The 18264-nt window shown below is 37.8% G+C and overlaps 1 protein-coding gene across 3 annotated transcripts in view; it reads right to left on the minus strand.

Moving 5' to 3' along the window:
- Positions 1–18264, minus strand: part of ATF7IP2 (activating transcription factor 7 interacting protein 2) — a 71303-nt gene that overhangs the window by 34205 nt on the left and 18834 nt on the right. Inside the window, exons 2-4 of one of the 3 annotated variants that reach the window (XM_084881127.1) lie at positions 9934–10455; positions 3946–4784; positions 2710–2834 (exon numbers count right to left, since the gene is read on the minus strand). In XM_084881127.1, the coding sequence (XP_084737253.1) occupies positions 2710–2834; positions 3946–4774 (954 nt within the window). In that variant the 5' untranslated portion in view covers positions 4775–4784; positions 9934–10455. Of the gene's footprint in view, positions 1–2709; positions 2835–3945; positions 4785–8595; positions 8694–9933; positions 10456–18264 lie in introns of those variants that run through there. The other 2 variants (XM_084881126.1, XM_084881128.1) reach the window with 2 other exon arrangements.

Genomic DNA, 18264 nt, shown 5'->3' on the forward strand with positions numbered 1-18264 from the left:
GAGGGACCGTGATCTGACCCCCACTTTAAAAAGTTTGAGGACCCCTGCTCTAGCTGGTTTGGCTCAGTAGATAGAGCATTGGCCTATGGACCAAAGGGTCCTGGGTTCGATTTGGGTCAAGGGCACATAACCCTGGTCAGGGCTCAAGCAGGAGGCAACCAATTGATGTGTTTCTCACACATCGACATCTCTCTCTCTCTCTCTTTCCCTCTCTCTAAATAAAAATCAATGAAAAATATACTTGAATGAGGATTAACAACAATAAAAAAAAAGAGAAAGAAAGAAAAAGAAAAAAAGAAAGAGAAAAAAGAAACAAGCAAACAAACAAACCACAATTTAAACAAGTATTCCTGGTGATTCAAAAGGAAGCAGACTCTAATAACTTAGTTATTTTGTACTAAATAGCCACCAATGGGTAGATTCCTCTTGATTAGATTAGACATTTGTTGTCATTTAATGGTGGTATTCCTCATATAGCAAACACAATAACCTCCAACAAATACCTTATGAATGTCTCTGCCAATGGTACTGAATTAAAATTATAAATGAGATGAAAGTCCTAGATACAGTTTTCAGATTGCTGACAAAGTAGCCTAAAGACAACAAAGACTGGCAATTATGTATCTCCAATGTGCCTCAACTATCTAAGATGGTGAATGGAGCTACTAACTTGGATTTTAGAAGAAAAACTCCTATACTTCAGTAATTTAATTGGCACCAATTAAGCCAAGATCCTTATGAAACCTCAAAAGAAGAGTCAGCAGCCCCAGAATTCTCTCATAGGGAAGAACCTAAGGACAAGAAGCCCTAGTTCACTGGGATTCAAAGATGAAAAATAGATGTGTTTTTGAAAGTTTAGTGTTTAGTGAGAGTAAGCTAGTCTAGCTATTTAGAGGTAGGTAAAAAGATAGGAATTAGCTAAAACTAAGTTGTCTCTAGGGAATGTGCAATAAATTTCCGGGTGGTGAGTGGGTTAGAAGATAAAATAGATTGTATTCCCTAAATGTCATTGGAAAGGACTATTTTCTGTGTCAACTTGAACCAACTATTTTGTGAAGCAGATGAGAGTGAAGGAAAACACTGATTTTTCCATGCCAGTAGAATTAAAATGTTCAAAGATTAAATTTTGTCTTTATATGTCCATATCAGACCTTATTTCTGAATTCAGTTACTAGTCACTGGGAATAAGACACAGTTGTAATATTTTTCAACATTTTTTTAAAACTGCATCCATGGTTACCATAATTTTGATACCCCTTTCCTGCAAACAATAGAATAATTACATATTTTTAATTAGTGTCTCTTTTGGTCTCCCGGGAAGAAAACAAGAGACAGAAAGGGAAAAACTGTTGACTCATCTGTTAAGCTGGTTCAGCATTCATCTTTCACAAAGGCTTCTAAGTATTATATGAATATATATTCATATAATAATAAACTAGATAATTGTAATGGCCTGTTTTAAAAACCAGTAGTGTTTTTGTTTTGGCTTCAGTAAGCAGGATAGTTTGAATTGGGACATTTTGTTCCATTACAGCTGACAGGCATTCATTTAGTACTTAATGTCTTTTAGTTGTGTCATTCTAGTAGTAAATACAGTAAAATAACAAAATATGGTAATCAAAACAGGACCTACTAAAACTGAAGCTCATTACACTTAATCTCAGTTGATCAGACATGTATGGAAACTGTAATACAATGAGATAAAATTGAGCAAAAATGAAAGCAAAACATGTGTTAAATGATACTATAAAGCAAAATGTCAGATAATACAGCATATCTATGTAAACTTGGAAATTAGGCCAAGTAAAACCTGAATGTAACAGGACTATGCAATGAACTTTAGGTTGTCAGAGTCTATGAAATAGTGATCAATCGTGATAATGTCTACAAATAGCTACAAATACAGACCAAAGAACCTCATTACCAGTACAAAATAGATTTTTTAGCAAAACTCAAGGCCATGGGGTATATGACTCACAAAGAGATTTGAATGAATTAATTACTGAAAAGCCCATACTCTTTGTACCAGAGCACATTATCTAGGGTTACTCTGAATAGGATAATTCTCAAGAAACTAGAATTATCTTGGTAATGTAAATAATTATCTTCCCCCAATACCTCCATCTGCTAATTCATTTTTCATATACCAGCTTTGCATCAAGTGAAAGTCATCTGTACTAAGTCATTATGGAGATCAATGAACTTTTACCATTTTTTTAAATCCCCACCTGAGGATATTTTTCCCATTGATGTTTTAGAGAGAGTGGGGAGGGAGGGAGAGAGGGAGGAAGAGATATCAACCAGCTCATCTAGGTTGGGAATCAAATCTGTGACCCTTTGGTGTGAGGGCTAATGATATTTACCAAATGAGGAAAACCTGCTAGGGCAACTACTCCCCCACCCCTTTCTTTTAAATATTTTTTATGGATTTTAGAGAGGATGGGAGAGATGGGGGGGAGGGAAGGAGGAAGGGAGAGGAACATCGGTGTAAGAAAGAAACATTGACTGGCTGCCTCTCTTAAGCATCCCTACCCAGGATCAAACCTGAAATCTGGGCATGTGCTCAAAACAGAAATCTAACCAGTGAACTTTTGGTGTATGAGATGACACTCACCCAACTGAGCCACAATAGCCAGGACAACTTTTACCATATTTTACTAATCAAAAGTAGAAGTTTCTGAAGCAAATATTTAAGTCCCAATATTTTACCTGTTCCAGCAAAGCTGTTTGCTTTTCCAGAGCTACACAAAAATTTTCATTAATTTGCTCTGAAGTTTTCAGGCGCTTAACATTTTCTTTGTTTTCTGAAAACATCCTCTTCCTTTGATTATGGCCTTCGGGAGATGGAAAGATCAGAGATAAAAATATTCCTTCTATGAAGGGAACAGGGCAATTCTCTAATTTACAGACACTCTCAGCAAATAGAAAAACTAAAATGTGACCATTGACAGCTTTTTTTTAAGAAAATACAATTGTATAAAAAATTGCAACAATCTATTTTTTTAATGAATATCATAGGTAGGGTTCTGGTCTCAGATGCATTTTCCCTTCAAACCTTCCTTAATATACATTTAATATCTATTTAATACTGAAAAAACGGAATAAAGTATAGCATTTAATTTTCAATTTAGTTGCTGAAGTAGTTACAATGTTTTTATAAACAGTTTCTTAGGCAGTCCTACATATTTTTAATAGGTGACCCTATTTTTAAGCAGTTTAACATTCATCTTGTGAAGCCTAGACAAAATTTATCCTATAAAATCATATTTCATTAAGCTACACAAACATCCTACTTCGAATGAAATACACTTTAGCTATTTTAATGATATTACAACCCTAGAACTTCACTGGTTAATTATTTGATGCATTTCTCTCTCACTTTACACACATACAAGTATGTATGTATATGTGCATATACTTAGTACATGATTTACAGGTCAATTCTATAAAAAAAAAATGGGTTCACCAACAATTTAAAAATCCACTCTCTCTTTCAACTAGTCTCTTAATCTAATAAATAAAACTTCAAAGTAAGAAATTATGTAGATGAAATAAACGAAGCAAATGCTATAAACCACCTTTTGTATTTTTGTGCTCTCAAGGAAAAGTGACTGATTTCTTGACAGAATTTACTGCCCTTTGGATATAGAGGGTACCATTTCCCCTTCCCACCAAGAAAGGTTCAGAAACAAGATACTCTGAAATAATTGTCATAGTTTACCTTTTTTCTATACAGGGTGGGGCTAAAATAGGTTTATAGTTGAAAGTACATAAAATAGCTTATTCCTATATGATTACTTATTAATTATGGTATTATTTTCCAAACTACTGTACTTTTGCCCCACTGGATGTATACTCTATTGTTTCTATATCTGAGACTATAAAATCCACCAAAAGACAGTAATTATTTTGATTTCCCCAAAAGATATACAAATATACACTTACTGTTATTACTATCTGTGTCAAGTGATGACAGCCATGTTGACTCTGTATTTTCACCATTTGAAATGCTAGAATAATAAGTTCTACAGGATTCTTCACTTTTCAAATTGCCAGCAGTACTGTTACTATAAATGACTGAATTTACTGCCATAGGTATTTCATCGACAGGCACAAAATGGGTGTCTGAACTTAAAATGTCATTTTGCCTATTATCATGCGATGCAGAATTGGAGTTTGTTTCTAAATGGGAAACTATCTTGTCAATTCTCTTATCCAAGGTATTGGTTACTGCAGAATGTGACATTTGAACTTTAGTACTCAATACACTGTGTTGGTTACTGATGAATTTCAGATTACAATCTTCTTTGTGTTGTTCAAAAAAGGATCTTATTACATTTGCCTTGTTACAGTTTTCAGAAGTGTTTTGTGAACCTTTTGCCTCTTCTGTAGACAAATTCCTGGGAGATTCTATTGGTTTACTTGGCTTTTGGAAAGGGTGTACAGCTTGTTCTTCAATGTATTGCAATCTTGTTTCCAAATCAATTTCTAGTGTTTTTTTTGAATTCTGAGAAAATGCTTTACTTTTTTGTGAGCACTCTGAATTTTTATTCGAGTCCAATGAGGAAACATCATTTTCAGAATGTCTACATTTGTTATTTATGACAACACTTGAATTCTGATTATCACTTGGCACATTATTCCCAATTGCTGCTGTCTTCAGTGCTTCAACATTCTTTGACTTATGGAGGATCTCTATTTGTTTCCGGCAACTGGTAGGCATTGTTTTTTTGGCTTTTAATATCTTCCGTTTACTTCTATCTGGACTTGCCATCTTTCATATCCTAGAATTTAAGATACCATATTTAAATGCATTTCTCCAGCAGACAAAAGCTAACATCTACTTACAATATTAAAACAATGTTGAGACTATCTCTTCATTTAATTATTTTTATGAAAATCCACATTTACTAAAATATACAATTTCTTTCTATAAATCTAAAATATATAAATTCAAAACTTATAGTGCTAGTAAGCCTCTACTTGTTACTAACCCTGATAATTTACCTGGCCGTTTTTTATATCACTTTACTACTATAACCATCAACTTCTGGTTTAAATAATCTAAGCAGGCCATACGTTAGATAATCTAAGATTAAGTTGCAATTGTGCATAAACACAAAAAACAATGTTTTATACAGAACATTCCATTTTCTACACACAGTGGCACTTTTTAAAAGCTTTCCTAACATTCATAAATTTTCTAAACAAATGGTACTGGAGAAGTAATTTCCAATAGGCATGAATATGAAATGAGCACTAAGATATACAATGTGATGCCAGTTATAATAAGAAAGCCAATGTAGGTTTTATAATTACTGATTGTTTCTCATAATTTAAGGAAAATCTACCACACAGCAGAGAAATATTTTAGTATTTATCTCAGCGTCCACATCAACTCCAATCTGAACGGTGGATAATCGTCTATTTTGTTCTAATTTTGCTGCTTGTCTGTTGGTATCATGGGTTGCATGCATGCTCCCAAGTAAGGGCCTGTCCTAGTCAGCTCTACCTCGCCACTGCATCATCCCCACCTGGCTGAAGTTGACCTGTGACAATGTGAAACAGCAGATCTACATACTGGCCAAGAAGGGGCTGACTCATCACAAATCAGTGTGATCCTGAGAGGATAGTGTTACATAAATGACAGGCAATACAATCTTGAGAATTCTTAAGTCAAAAGGATTCGCTCTTGATGTTCCTGAGCATCTCTACTATTAAATTAAGAAAACTATTGCTATTCAAAAGCATCTTGAAAGGAGCATAATTTTTTTTTAATGATTCTGATCCTTTTTGTAAATTCTGTCCAATTTTGATCAGTAGCCATATTCACTGGTTGGCCTGATATTATGAGGCCAAACAAATTCTCCCCTGCAAAACTAGACATAGGAGACATTCAAAGACTCTGCCCTAGTTGCATAACATATTCAAGCAATAAAATTATTAACTAGGGAAAAAAAAAAAGGAATACTGCAGTACTTAAAGTTAAGATGGCGGGAACTAAATGATGTGTTTGCCTTCTCCCATTACCTCATCAAAATTACAACTACTAACTTATTCAACAACCATCATTGAGAACCACCTGAAGAATAGCTGAACGGAAGTCCTAGAACTAAAAATATAAAGATGCCACAGTGAGACTAGTAAAAGGGGCAGGGATGTGGCAGGTTCCAAACTCACAGTGTAGGTATTAAAAATCAGAGGACTATGTCAGCTTTAAAGTCCCCCCAGAAGAGTGCGGTGTGCCTCCCACCTGGCTCACCCGTCCAGGGAAAAGTGATGGGAAGAGGAGTGCCCATAATGAGTCCCAAAAATTCCTCAAGTGAAGCCCCTCTTTTTCCCCACTGCAAGAACTCGCTCCCTCATAAACTCACTCTGTGCACCAGGCAAGGGGCAGCAGCTCAAAGAGAGCCAGGGACATACATAGAGGAGCTAACTGACTGGTTTCAGAGTAAGGGAGTAAGGGCTTGAAGGTCAGGGGTCAGGGCAGCTCTCTTTGGGGATGGAAGTGCTGGCAGGCAGCAATGTTCCTTGTTCAGTCTTAATCTCACAAAACTGGCAGGCCCAGACAGGTACTAAAGCTGAGCTCTCTATTAAACTTGCTAACAATGGTGATTCCTTGAGATGTAGTCCACCCACCTTATCCAACCAACCTGAGCTATTTCCAGGGGCTTCCACACAAGTAGCATTGTGCTGTCGACTTTATTGAAAGGCCCACAAACTGCAAACAAAAGCAGTTGGACTAATTATGCCACAAGTGGTGACTGGTCTTAACATACATTGTGACTTCCATCAGATTGCTTGAAGCCTATTAGGTGTACTGGTTAATAATGGCGGACTTTTGTAATCAAAGAAAACACGATAATTTCAAGAGAAACATCAATAGTGCTTTATTCAAAGTAATGTCCATTGCTAGCTACACATTTTCCCCATCTATCAGGTAATTTGTGGATACTGTCCCAATAGAGCTTTTCTTGTTTTGAGGCAAACCATTCAGAGACCCAATTTTCCATTTCTTCATATGCTCAGAAAGTGCATGTGCCATCAATCGGAACAAGTGGTAATCTGAAGGAGCAAGATCTGGTGAATGTGGCAGGTGGGTTAATACTTCCCAGGCAAGATTTTTTAATGTGTCTTTAATTGGTTTTGAAGTGTGTGATGGTGCATCATCATGAAACAAAATTACTTTGCTGTGTCTTCTGGCACATTATGGTCATTTCACAATCAGAGTATGGTTCAAATTAATTACTTGTTGTTGGTAGCAATCAGTATTAACAGTTTCACCTCATTTTAGAAGCTCATAATACACCAAACCTTCCTGATCCTATCAAACACAGAACATCATCTTCTTTCCGAAGTGATTTGGCCTTGCAGTCGATGTTGATGGTTGACCTGGATCAACCCATGATTTTATGTGTTTGGAATTCTCAAAATAAATCCACTTTTCATCTCCAGTCACAATTAGATGCAAAAAAGACTTTCTTTCATGCCATTGAAGCAACATTTTACTGATTCTTTTTCGGTTTTCCATTTGTCTTTCGTTCAGTTGATGTGTCACCTGTTTTCCTTCCTTTAAGATCTTTCCCATTGCTTGTAAACTATTGGAAATTGTTTGCTGAGCAACGTTTAATCTTTTCGCAAGTTGTTGTTGAATTTGACTCGCATCTTCATCCAATAATGCTTGTAATTGTTGGTCTTCAAACTTTTTCGGTTGACCTGTCTTTCAGATAGAAATCATTTAAACCAACATTCACAAATATCTTGAAATGAAGCATGTTCACCATAAGCTTCCCGAAGTATTCAGCAGCACTTTTCTTCAAAATAAAGTAATGAATTAAAACTTCTGTAAATGCCCTTTTTTTGGGCATGAAATTCAACAAAGTGTAAAAATATCTATGATGTTAACACCTTCAGAAAATTTGACATATGAAGTTTTGAAGCTTGTTGTCAATACAAAATAGCATAGATATCAAATCAAATAAATATCAACATATGTGTAACGTCATCTACTGAAAAAAAATCCGCATTATTAACCGGTACACCTAGCATAAAGCTGCAACCAGTGTTTACTTGTAATATAGCTTCAATTAATCAGCCAGAAAGCCAACACAAGTGGCAGGTGACTTCAGCTCACATTGTGGTGTCCACACCAAAGCATTCCAAGATTGGCACTAGTAGCAGCAAGCCTCATTTCACAGCATAGCTTTTCTCAAGAGCTTCCAAGCCCGGCACAATCAGCAACCAACTGCAGATCACTTTGTAGATGCCAGCATATGGCCCCAAGGTGTGCCCAAGAGGCTCAAGAAACAACACAACTTGTTGCCAGCTTGATACCACACCAGAGCACCATTCAATAGGCTCCACAAATGACATATCCAAAGGGCAGAATGGCTGGCACCAGGACTCGGTTAATGTGACTTTCCTTTGGGAGTGGAGCTGGGGGGTCAGCTCATGCACAGCTATTTATCCTCTATAGTCACAAACAACCCTCAAAGCCAGGTAGCCCAATGGACAATTAAACCAACTGACATACCAAAAATAATCATGACTAAACTACAACAGGAGGCACACACAACATGTACAAAGGATACATACCCCTTGAGCACCCAGCTAAGGGGAATAGGGAGATTGCCAATGGGCCTCACAGGTCACCTACTATGTAAGGCCATTCTGCCAAGACTAGCAGATTTAGCAGATCTACCTAAATGAACAGAAAAAAATCACAGTGAATCAGACAAAATGAGGAGACATGTTCCAAATGAAAGAAGAGGGCAAAATTCCAGAAGAAGAACTAAATGAAATGGAGACAGGCAATCTACTTGATACAGAGTTCAAAACACTGGCTATAAGAATGCTCACTGAACTTAGGGGAAGAACAGATAAACTCAGTGAAAACTTACAAACCATAGGCGGGTGGAAGAGGGAGAGAGATCAGTCAGAAAATGAAGAATACATGCTGTAACCGGTTTGGCTCAGTTGATAGAGCGTCGGCCTGTGGACTGAAAGGTCCCGGGTTTGATTCCAGTTAAGGGCATGTACCTTGGTTGCGGGCACATCCCCAGTAGAGGGTGTGCAAGAGGCAGCTGATCGATGTTTCTAACTCTCTATCCCTCTCACTTCCTCTCTGTAAAAAATCAATAAAATATATATATTTAAAAAAATACATTAAATGAAATGAATATGTTAGAGAGAATCAACAGCAGATTAGATAAAACAGAGGATCAAGAAGACATGGAAGAGGAAAACACCTAATCAGAATAGCTAAAATTAAAAAAAAAAAAAAATGAAGATAGTTTAAAAGACATTCTGGGAAAGCATCAAGCATACCCACATTCACATCATAAGGGTACCTGGAGAAAAGAAAGCGAGCAAGGGATATGAAAACCTATTTGAAGAAAAAAATTATTGAAAACTTCTCTAACATACAGAAAGAAATAGACATACAAGTTCAGGAAGTGCAGAATCCCAAATAAGATGAACCTGGTGTCCCAGCATACATCATAATTAAAATGTCAAAAGTTAAAGGCGAAGAGATAATCATAAAAGAGAAAAGAAGTCAGTTATGAACAAAAGAGCTCACATAAGATAATCAGCTGTTTTCAAAAGAAACTATGGAAGCCAGGAAGGAATGGCAAAAAATATTAACAGTGATTAAAAACAAAGTTCTATAATCAATATAACTATCCAGCAAAGCTATCATTTAAAATCAAAGAATAGCTAGTTACTATAAAAAACAAATAAACAAACAAACAAAAACTAAAGGAGTTCATCACCAGTAAACCAGTATTACAAGAAGTGGTATTTATTTCATTAAATAAACAACAAAAGATCAAAAGTATGAATGAGAAAATATCCTATATAATAAAAGGCTAATATGTAAATAGACCAATTAGCACAACAACCGAACAACCAGTTGCTATGATGTGCACTGACCACCAGGGGTGATGCAGAACATGTCAGGCATCAGCAGCAGGCGACAGAGAGGGGAACAATGTTAGCGTTGGCTGCAGTGGGATGGTAGAGCAGGTGAGCAGGGGCCCCAGACCAAGGCAGGGTGCTGGTCGATGTCATCAGGGTGAGCCTCTCATGGTTACTGAAAATTCTTTACTCCCATGCACTGCATTCCAGCCCACTGCTCACATCTGCTGTGGGCCCCATTCGCCCCTGAGAGCTTCTCAAACGGCCTCTGCTCCTGAGAAGCGATTAGGGCAGCAGCCACTGCTTGCACCCACTGCTGGTGCCAGCTCCAATCACTCTATGCCATCAGCGGGTGCGAGCAGGGCTGGTCCCTTCAGCATGTGGGAGCAGTGATGCCTTGAGTGAGGCTGTCAGCAGACAGGGGACCGGGCTGAGGCAGGCAAGAGCACGGAGGATGGGCCAAGACCCGCCCCTGTGCCTACCACAGCCTCAGGGCCCACAGTTCCTTCAATGTGCACGAATTCATGCCCTGGGCACCTAGTAGAAAAAAAAAAAAAAAAACCTTACTGACAAAAGAAAACATTTAGTAAATACAGTGGATCAAATAAATATGCTAATACAAGGCAAAGTAGAAAGATTATGTATAATTAACAATAAGTTAAGGGACACCCACAAACACATGCACAAAAGAAAAAAATGAGAAAAAAATACAAATGAAAGGGTAACTTTAGAATGTTAAAACTTAAGTGATAAGCAGCTTAAAATAGACAGCTGTCAACAACTTGGTATATGTGAACTACATGGTACCACAAACCAAAACACAACAAGATAAAAAATGGAGAGGAATCCAAATGCAACACTATTAATCATCAACAGACAAGGGAAGTGAGCAAGAGAATAAGAAATGAAAACTACAAAAACAATCAGAAAGCAATGAATAAAATTCCAATAACTACAGACCAATAAATAATTCCTTTAAGTCTAAATGAATTAAATGCTCCAATTAAAAGAGCAAAACATAGTGTGGCAGAGTGGATAAAAAAAAACACACAAACAAATCCTATACATAAGCTACCTACAAGAGACCCACTTCATATTAAAAGACACATAGACTGAAGGAAAAGTGATGAAAAAAGTTATTTCATGCAAAGGGAATAACAAAAATAGCTGAGGTAGCAATACATGGATAAGATAGACTTTAAAATAAGAAACAAAGGGCATTTCATAATGAGAAAGGAGTCAATCCAACAAAATAACAAAACTCTTGTAAACATCTATAAACTCAATGTAGCAACTAAATATATACTGCAAATATTGGTGGTTATAAAGAGATGGATTGATAGTAATACAGTCATAGTGGGGGACTTTAACACCTCAATGACATCAATGAAGAGGTCAATTAGACAGAAAATCAACAAGGAAACAACGGCCTTAAATGATGCATTAAACCAGATGGACTTAATTGATATTTTTAGGACTTGCACAAACACTAGAATATATGGTCTTTTCATTTTTTTAAAAAATTTTATTTGTTCATTTGGGTGACAGAGAAAGGAAAGAAACAAAGGTGAGGGAAGGGGGAGAGCAAGAAAAGGAGAGACAGAGAAACATAGATTTGTTGTTCCACTTATGCATGAATTCACTAGAGGCCTGATGCATTTGTACAAGAGTAGGCCTCCCTTCCCCCAGCTGCCAGCACCAGCTTCAATACAGCACCTGGGACCCAGTCTTCCTTCCTCCAGCCATGCACAGGCATGCAGGACCCCGGCTGGCTTCCCTCTGTCCCCAACTTTGTCAGGAAGGATGTCTGGAAGACATCCAGTCTAATTAGCTATTATCTGCTTGAAACTATCCATTGTCTTAGTGTAAACAAGGAACCCAGAAGGGTGGAACTTGAGATTTGGCAAGGGCCAAAGTGATGCACCAATTGTTTAATCAAGACAATGGAGACTCAAGCAATTTCCTGACCTAATAGTTTAAAAATGAATCTTTACTAATATTTACTGACCTTTAAGACAATCTGTCTGCTACCGGAATTGCCTGCCTAAGAGCAAGATGTGTATCTAAAATTGAATGAAAAGCTAGCAGGGCCTGGGCACCAGTGAAAACCTTCACCAGAGTTGGGTTCTCTGTCTGGTACCCTGTGATTTCCAAATTCATGTTTCTTGTGTAGTCTCATTATTTGTGCGCAGCCCTTCTCCAGGTCCTGAACCCAAGCCATTCAGGTTGTGGCTGTCACATCTTTCACAATTACCCTTTTATAATTATAGATCGGTTGATTCTTATATGTGAAATGACTGGGGATCAAACCCACAATCTAGGCATATCAGGACCATGCTCTAACCAACTAAGTTACTAGATCAGGGTGAATATACTAGTACATTCTTTTCAAGTATACACAAAACATTTTCTAGGATATACTATATTTGAGGCCACAAAACCACTCAATACATTTAGGAAGGTTAACATCATATCAAGCATCTTCTCTGACCACGATGGTATGAAACTAGAAACCAATTACATGAAGAAAACTGAAAAACACACAGAGACATGGAGGCTAAATAACAAGACACTAAATAATAAATGGCTAATAACAAGATCAAAAATGAAATCAGAAGATATCTTGAGGCAAATGATAATGAAAACACAATGACTCCCAATCTATCAGAAACAGCCAAAGTGGTTCCAAAAGGGAAATTCATAGCAATACATGCTTACCTAAAAAAAAACCACAAGAAAATATAGAATAAACCATCTAACCTTACACCTAGAGAAATTAGAAAAACAAAGCCCAAAGTGAGTAAAAAGGAAATAATAAATATCAGGATGAAAAGTCTAAAATAATTACAAAAGATTAAATTAATAAAAAAGCTGGTTCTTTGAAAAGAACCTAAATTGATAAGCCTTTAACCAGAATCATGAAGAAAAAGAGAGGACTCAAATAAAATCAGGAAAGGAAAAGGGATAACTGTCACTACAGAAATACAAAGGATTTTAAGAAAGTGCTCTGAACAAGTAAATGCCAACAAACTTGAAAACATGGAAGAAATGAATCTATCTCTGTGTTTTCTCTCTTTATTTCTATTATTTCTCAACCCCTGGCCGCCTCCACTTAGAACTGATTCGTTCATCTCTCTTTCCATGCAGGACATGGAAAAGGGAGATCCCCACCGCATCAGGCCCCCACAGACAAGAAAAAGCTAAAGGAGTAGATCACCACCAAACCAGTATTCTATGAAATGTTAAAAGGTGTTCTTTAAAAAGAAAAAAAAGAAAAAAAGTAAAGATAAAAATTATGAACAACAAATACATATCTATCAACAAGTGAATCTAAAGTCAAGTGAATAAAATATCTGATGAGCAAAATAAACTGGTGAATATAATAGAATTGGGGCCATAGAAAGGGAGTGGACTGACAATTCTCGGGGGTAAGGGGGTGTGGGGTGCAGGAAAGAGATTGGACAAAAATCTTACACCAATGGATGAGGACACAGGAGGGGGGGACATGGGTAAGGGCATGGGGTGGGATGGGAACCGGGTGGAGGGGAATTATGAGGGGAAAAAAGAGGAATATCTGTAATTATCTAAACAATAAAGATTTATTTTTTTAAAAGGAAGGAAGTCTTACCATTTTTTACAATGTGGATGGACCTAGAGGATGTTATGCTATGTAAAAAATAAGTCAGACAAGCAAAGAGAAATACTGCATAATTTTACATATATGTGGAATCTATAAAACAAAATATATGAACCAAGAAAACAGAAATTAACTCATTGATACAAAGAACAAATTGATGGTTGTGAGAGGAGGGGGGATGGGAGGATAGGAGAAAAAAGTGAAAAGTATTAAAAGTACAAATTGCCTGTCATAAAAAACAGTCTTAAGGATGGGAGATCTAGTCACTAATATTGTAAAACCCACTGTGCTGTCAGATGAGTACTAGGCCTACCAGGGTAATCACTTCATGAGTTATTTAACTAATAACTCCTGTACACCTAAAAGAAATATAGTATTTTATGTCAACTGTAATTGAAAAAATTTTTAAGAAAACAAAGGAATACTGCCAGGTTAGAAGAAATTCAAAGAAATAACAGACAAAACAAAAATAATTATAAAGACACATGATAGACAAGTTATCTAACAAAATGAAGAACATATTAGTTAAGGGCGTGATATAATTTACAATTCTAGTTTGCCTGTATCACTGCATATTAGATGGCTTCTTCACAAATGCAATTTTTTTTAATATTTGTGAAATAGACAATGAATACACCAAGTCTTCCCTCTGGCATGGATGATTGTTAAAACTGGTCATTCAGATGTATAAAACAATTAGCTTCACCTCAAGGTATATTTTTTGTTGGTACAGCTACAACTTTGTACCCTATAAATATAAAGATTATTTTAGTTTGAACACAGAATATCTGGAAAAAATGAAAAAAAAAAGTTAATTTTTAATAGAATATGTTGTTATTGAGTATATTTCTAACAAAAGTTCTGTTTTCACTGCAAATCTATGAGAACTAAATTATCTACATACAATTTTAAATATCAGATAACTGGATTACCACCCCAGTATTTTCTGGTTTTATAAAACTCAATCCTCACTTCTTCACGGTATCAGGCAGTGTAGACTACATTCCTATCATTAATCACCAGGGATTGTGAACCTTCATTGTATCCTGTAACAAATATATATCAAATCACAAAATGCCAGAAGGCCACTGTGCTGTCAGATGATAATAAGTAGAAATAAGATGAAATGAGACAGCACTCTTAAATGACAACAGTTAAAATATCTGACTTGAACACAATGCTCTAATCCTTCTTAGGATTGAAAAAAAAACCTCAAACTAGAAAGGTAAAAGTATATTTACCCCAACATTATAATATTGAGGTACATTTGATGTACATAAAAAACATGCAAAATATATTAATCATCCTATATAATAAAAAACTAATATGCAAATTAACCATCACACACTCGTACAAGATGGCTGCCCCCAGGAGGTCACAAGATGGCCACCCCAAGATGGCCACCAGGGTAGAGCAGTTGTGGGCTATCAGGCAAAAAGAGGAGTGCAATTGGGTACAACCAGATCAACAGGGGAGGGAAGTTGGGGGAGACCAGGCCTGCAGGGAAGGAAGGGCAGTTGTGGGGAATAAGAACTGCAGGCCTGTAGGGAAGGAAGGGCAGTTGTGGGGAATAAGAACTGCAGGCCTGCAGGGAAGGAAGGGCAGTTAGGAGCAAGCAGGCCAGCAGGGGAGGTTCATTAGGGGCTAACAGGCCGGCAGGAGATGGCACTTTGGGGCAACAAGCCAGGCAAGGGAGGGCAATTGGGGTCAACAGTACTGGCAGGGGAGGGCAGTTATGGGTTATTGGGCTGGCAGGGGAGCAGTTGGGCATAGATCAGGGTGGCAGGGGAGTGGTTAGGGAGTGATCAGCATGGTATGATCAATTAGGGGCAATTAGGTATGCAGGCAGGCAGACAGACAGGCAGGCAGGCAGGCAGGCAGGCAGTTCAGAGTCAGCAGTCTCGGAATGTGAGGGATATCTCCTGGGGGATAAAACCTAAATCAGCAGTCGTACATCACCCAAGGGGACCCAGGTTGGAGAGGGTGCAGGTTGGGATGAGGGATTTGAATTTCATGTACCAGGCCTCTAGTAAAGTACATCTTACTAAAAATACCAAATATATTTGAACCATCAATCATTCAACCAAATTCTACAGTACTAATAATGTCCATTTATGTTCTGTTTCTCCATGCCCTGCTCTTTTTCCTCTCTCCCTCCCTATCCTGAAGTAATCTGTATTTTACAATTTTAAGTTTATAATTTTATTAGTATTTACAAATTACAGTTTAATGATAAATGACACATGTTAAGCTATACAGAGCTTACCCTGACTTATTAGAATACAATTTTCTAATACAGTTTTCTCCTTGAATTACAATGGAGATCTGATTCTACGGCACGATGTAACTCAATTTTTGCTGTAAGTCAGTACCCACCTACGTAAGCACCTATGTCACTCCCATGGAGCACAAACACAGCAGTAATAAAGTGAAACAGAAAAAAAAAAATTAAAGATAATAATTCTTCATTTCTAAACTCTTTTTTATTTTAATTTTTATTTTTTAATATATTTTATTGATTTTTTAGAGAGGGATAGAGAGTTAGAAACATCGATGAGCGAGAATCATCGATCAGCTGCCTCTTGCACACCCCCTACTGGGGAGGGGCCCACAACCAAGGTACATGCCCTTGACTGGAATCGAACCCGGGATCCTGCAGTCCGCAGGCAGACACTCTATTCACTGAGCCAAACTGGTTTTGGCAAAGATAATAATTCTTGACCTTTAATTGTGGTAAAATAATAAAAGACATAAAGGACATATGTATATATGTTGAAATGATAGAACGTTTTTTATTTATTTATAAATACTGAATATGAGAGATGGTAGGTAACTACAAAATGATGTAAGTCAAGTCAGACGTAACCCGAGGACTACCTATACATGGTTTTTTGGTTATCGTTTTTCAGTTTATTTTTAAATCTCTAATGCTAAAGTTATTACATATGTTCCTCTTTCCCCCTCATTGACCAGATTCAATTTTGGGAGATTATATTTTTCGAAGAATTTGTCCATTTTATCCATTATCTAGCTTGTTGGCATATAGTTTTTCATAGTACCATATTTCCCCCAAAATAAGACCTACTTACAGGTTGCCTTCTTAGTGAAATATAAGGCATCCCCCTGAAAATAAGGACCCCCCTGGCTCTGTCTCAGGATGAAAATTAATTTACGGTAAACTGGTCGCTAGGGCCGCCCCAACTGGTGTCTAGCAACCAGTGACGTTACGCAGAGTCCTGACATCACTCCTGTGAGGAGGCGGAGTGGAGGTTGGAGTGAGCGGTGAGCGCGGGGTGGGAGAGAGGAGGAGACTTTCGAAGATGCGTGTAGAAGAACAGGAGGATTAGAGCGGACAGGATGCGGCGAAGGTGGTGAGTGCTGGTCTGTCTCTGGTGACACTACCTTATGCTCGTGGCCGCCCTCATGATGACTGAAGGTTCTCAGTCAGTGGCAGACCCTGCTCCAGCCCAGATCCCGGCCCCAGCAAGCCCAGTGACAGTCCCCAGGCAGGCCTCAGGGGGTAAATGTCTGATAAAGGGGTAAGGCGGGATGTCTGGTGAAGGTGTTCAGTGGCACAGGGGTGTGGAGGGGGTTATCACTTAAAATGACACAGGAGGATCAGAGGGCCAATCAAAATGACACAGGAGGATCAAAAGGGGTTTACTAAAATGGTAATCCCCCCACTGATTCTCCTGTGCCATTTTGATTCCCCCCTCTAATCCCCCCCGTGTCATTTTAAGTGATCTCCCTCCCCCCACTTTGATACCCCAATTACTTTTTTTTACACCAAGAAATGAGCACAAAAATAAAAAGTTACTCCGTGGAGTACAAGAAAGGAATGTGGAAGACTCTTGGGGCCAAAATCTTACTGCTTTCTGCAAAAAAAAGATGTTGAGTATCCAATTGGTCCAAAAATGGTGAGCAAAGTATGGTAACCTCATTGAACAAGTGGACAAGGGAAATGCTAAAAAGCACAAGTGTGGATCAGGTTGGCAACCATTATTTTCCGAGCTGGAAGACCTGATCTGTGAATGGGTTGTTGACAGGAGAGCAAAGGCTTTGGTTGTGAATAGGGCTCAGATTCAAGAATTTGCCCTTGCAATGGCAACCACAGTTTGACATAGCCACCAAAGACTTCAAAGCATCACAACACTGGCTGGATAATTTCCTTCAGCAAAGTGAACTGTCTTTAAGAAGATCTACCGGTACAACATTGTTTAGGTTGGAAGATACTCAAGTTATTAAGCAAGCACTTGCATTCAAGTCCTTTATTGATGATGCTGACTTCTCTAAATACAATCTTTCCAACATGATTGCTATGGATGAAACTGCAGTGTTTATGGGCCAATCATCTCAAACAACAATTGAACAGCGGGGTGCCTCCTTAGAGTACATTCCCTCCATTGCTTATGAAAGTGCACATGTTTCCTGTGTTTTGGCAATTCGTCTGGATGGCACTAAAATCCCACCTTTAATCATTTCTAAGGGCAAGAAGGAAAAGATTGAACGTGTTTTGAGTGTTTTTATTCTTGAAACTGAAAAAGCCTACGACACACAAGCAGTTATAAGGAAGTGGGTCGATTTAATGCTGCCGTTTGTTATGCAAGGGAGCCAAAGAGGTCTGCTAGTCTGGGATGCAGCCAGCACTCACCACGCTAAAGACATGAAGACATTTCTTCCCAAAAGAAAAATAGACCAGATAATGATTC

Source organism: Pipistrellus hanaki (genome assembly GCF_964339955.1).
Source record: "Pipistrellus hanaki genome assembly, chromosome: 4".
Taxonomy (NCBI): domain Eukaryota; kingdom Metazoa; phylum Chordata; class Mammalia; order Chiroptera; family Vespertilionidae; genus Pipistrellus; species Pipistrellus hanaki.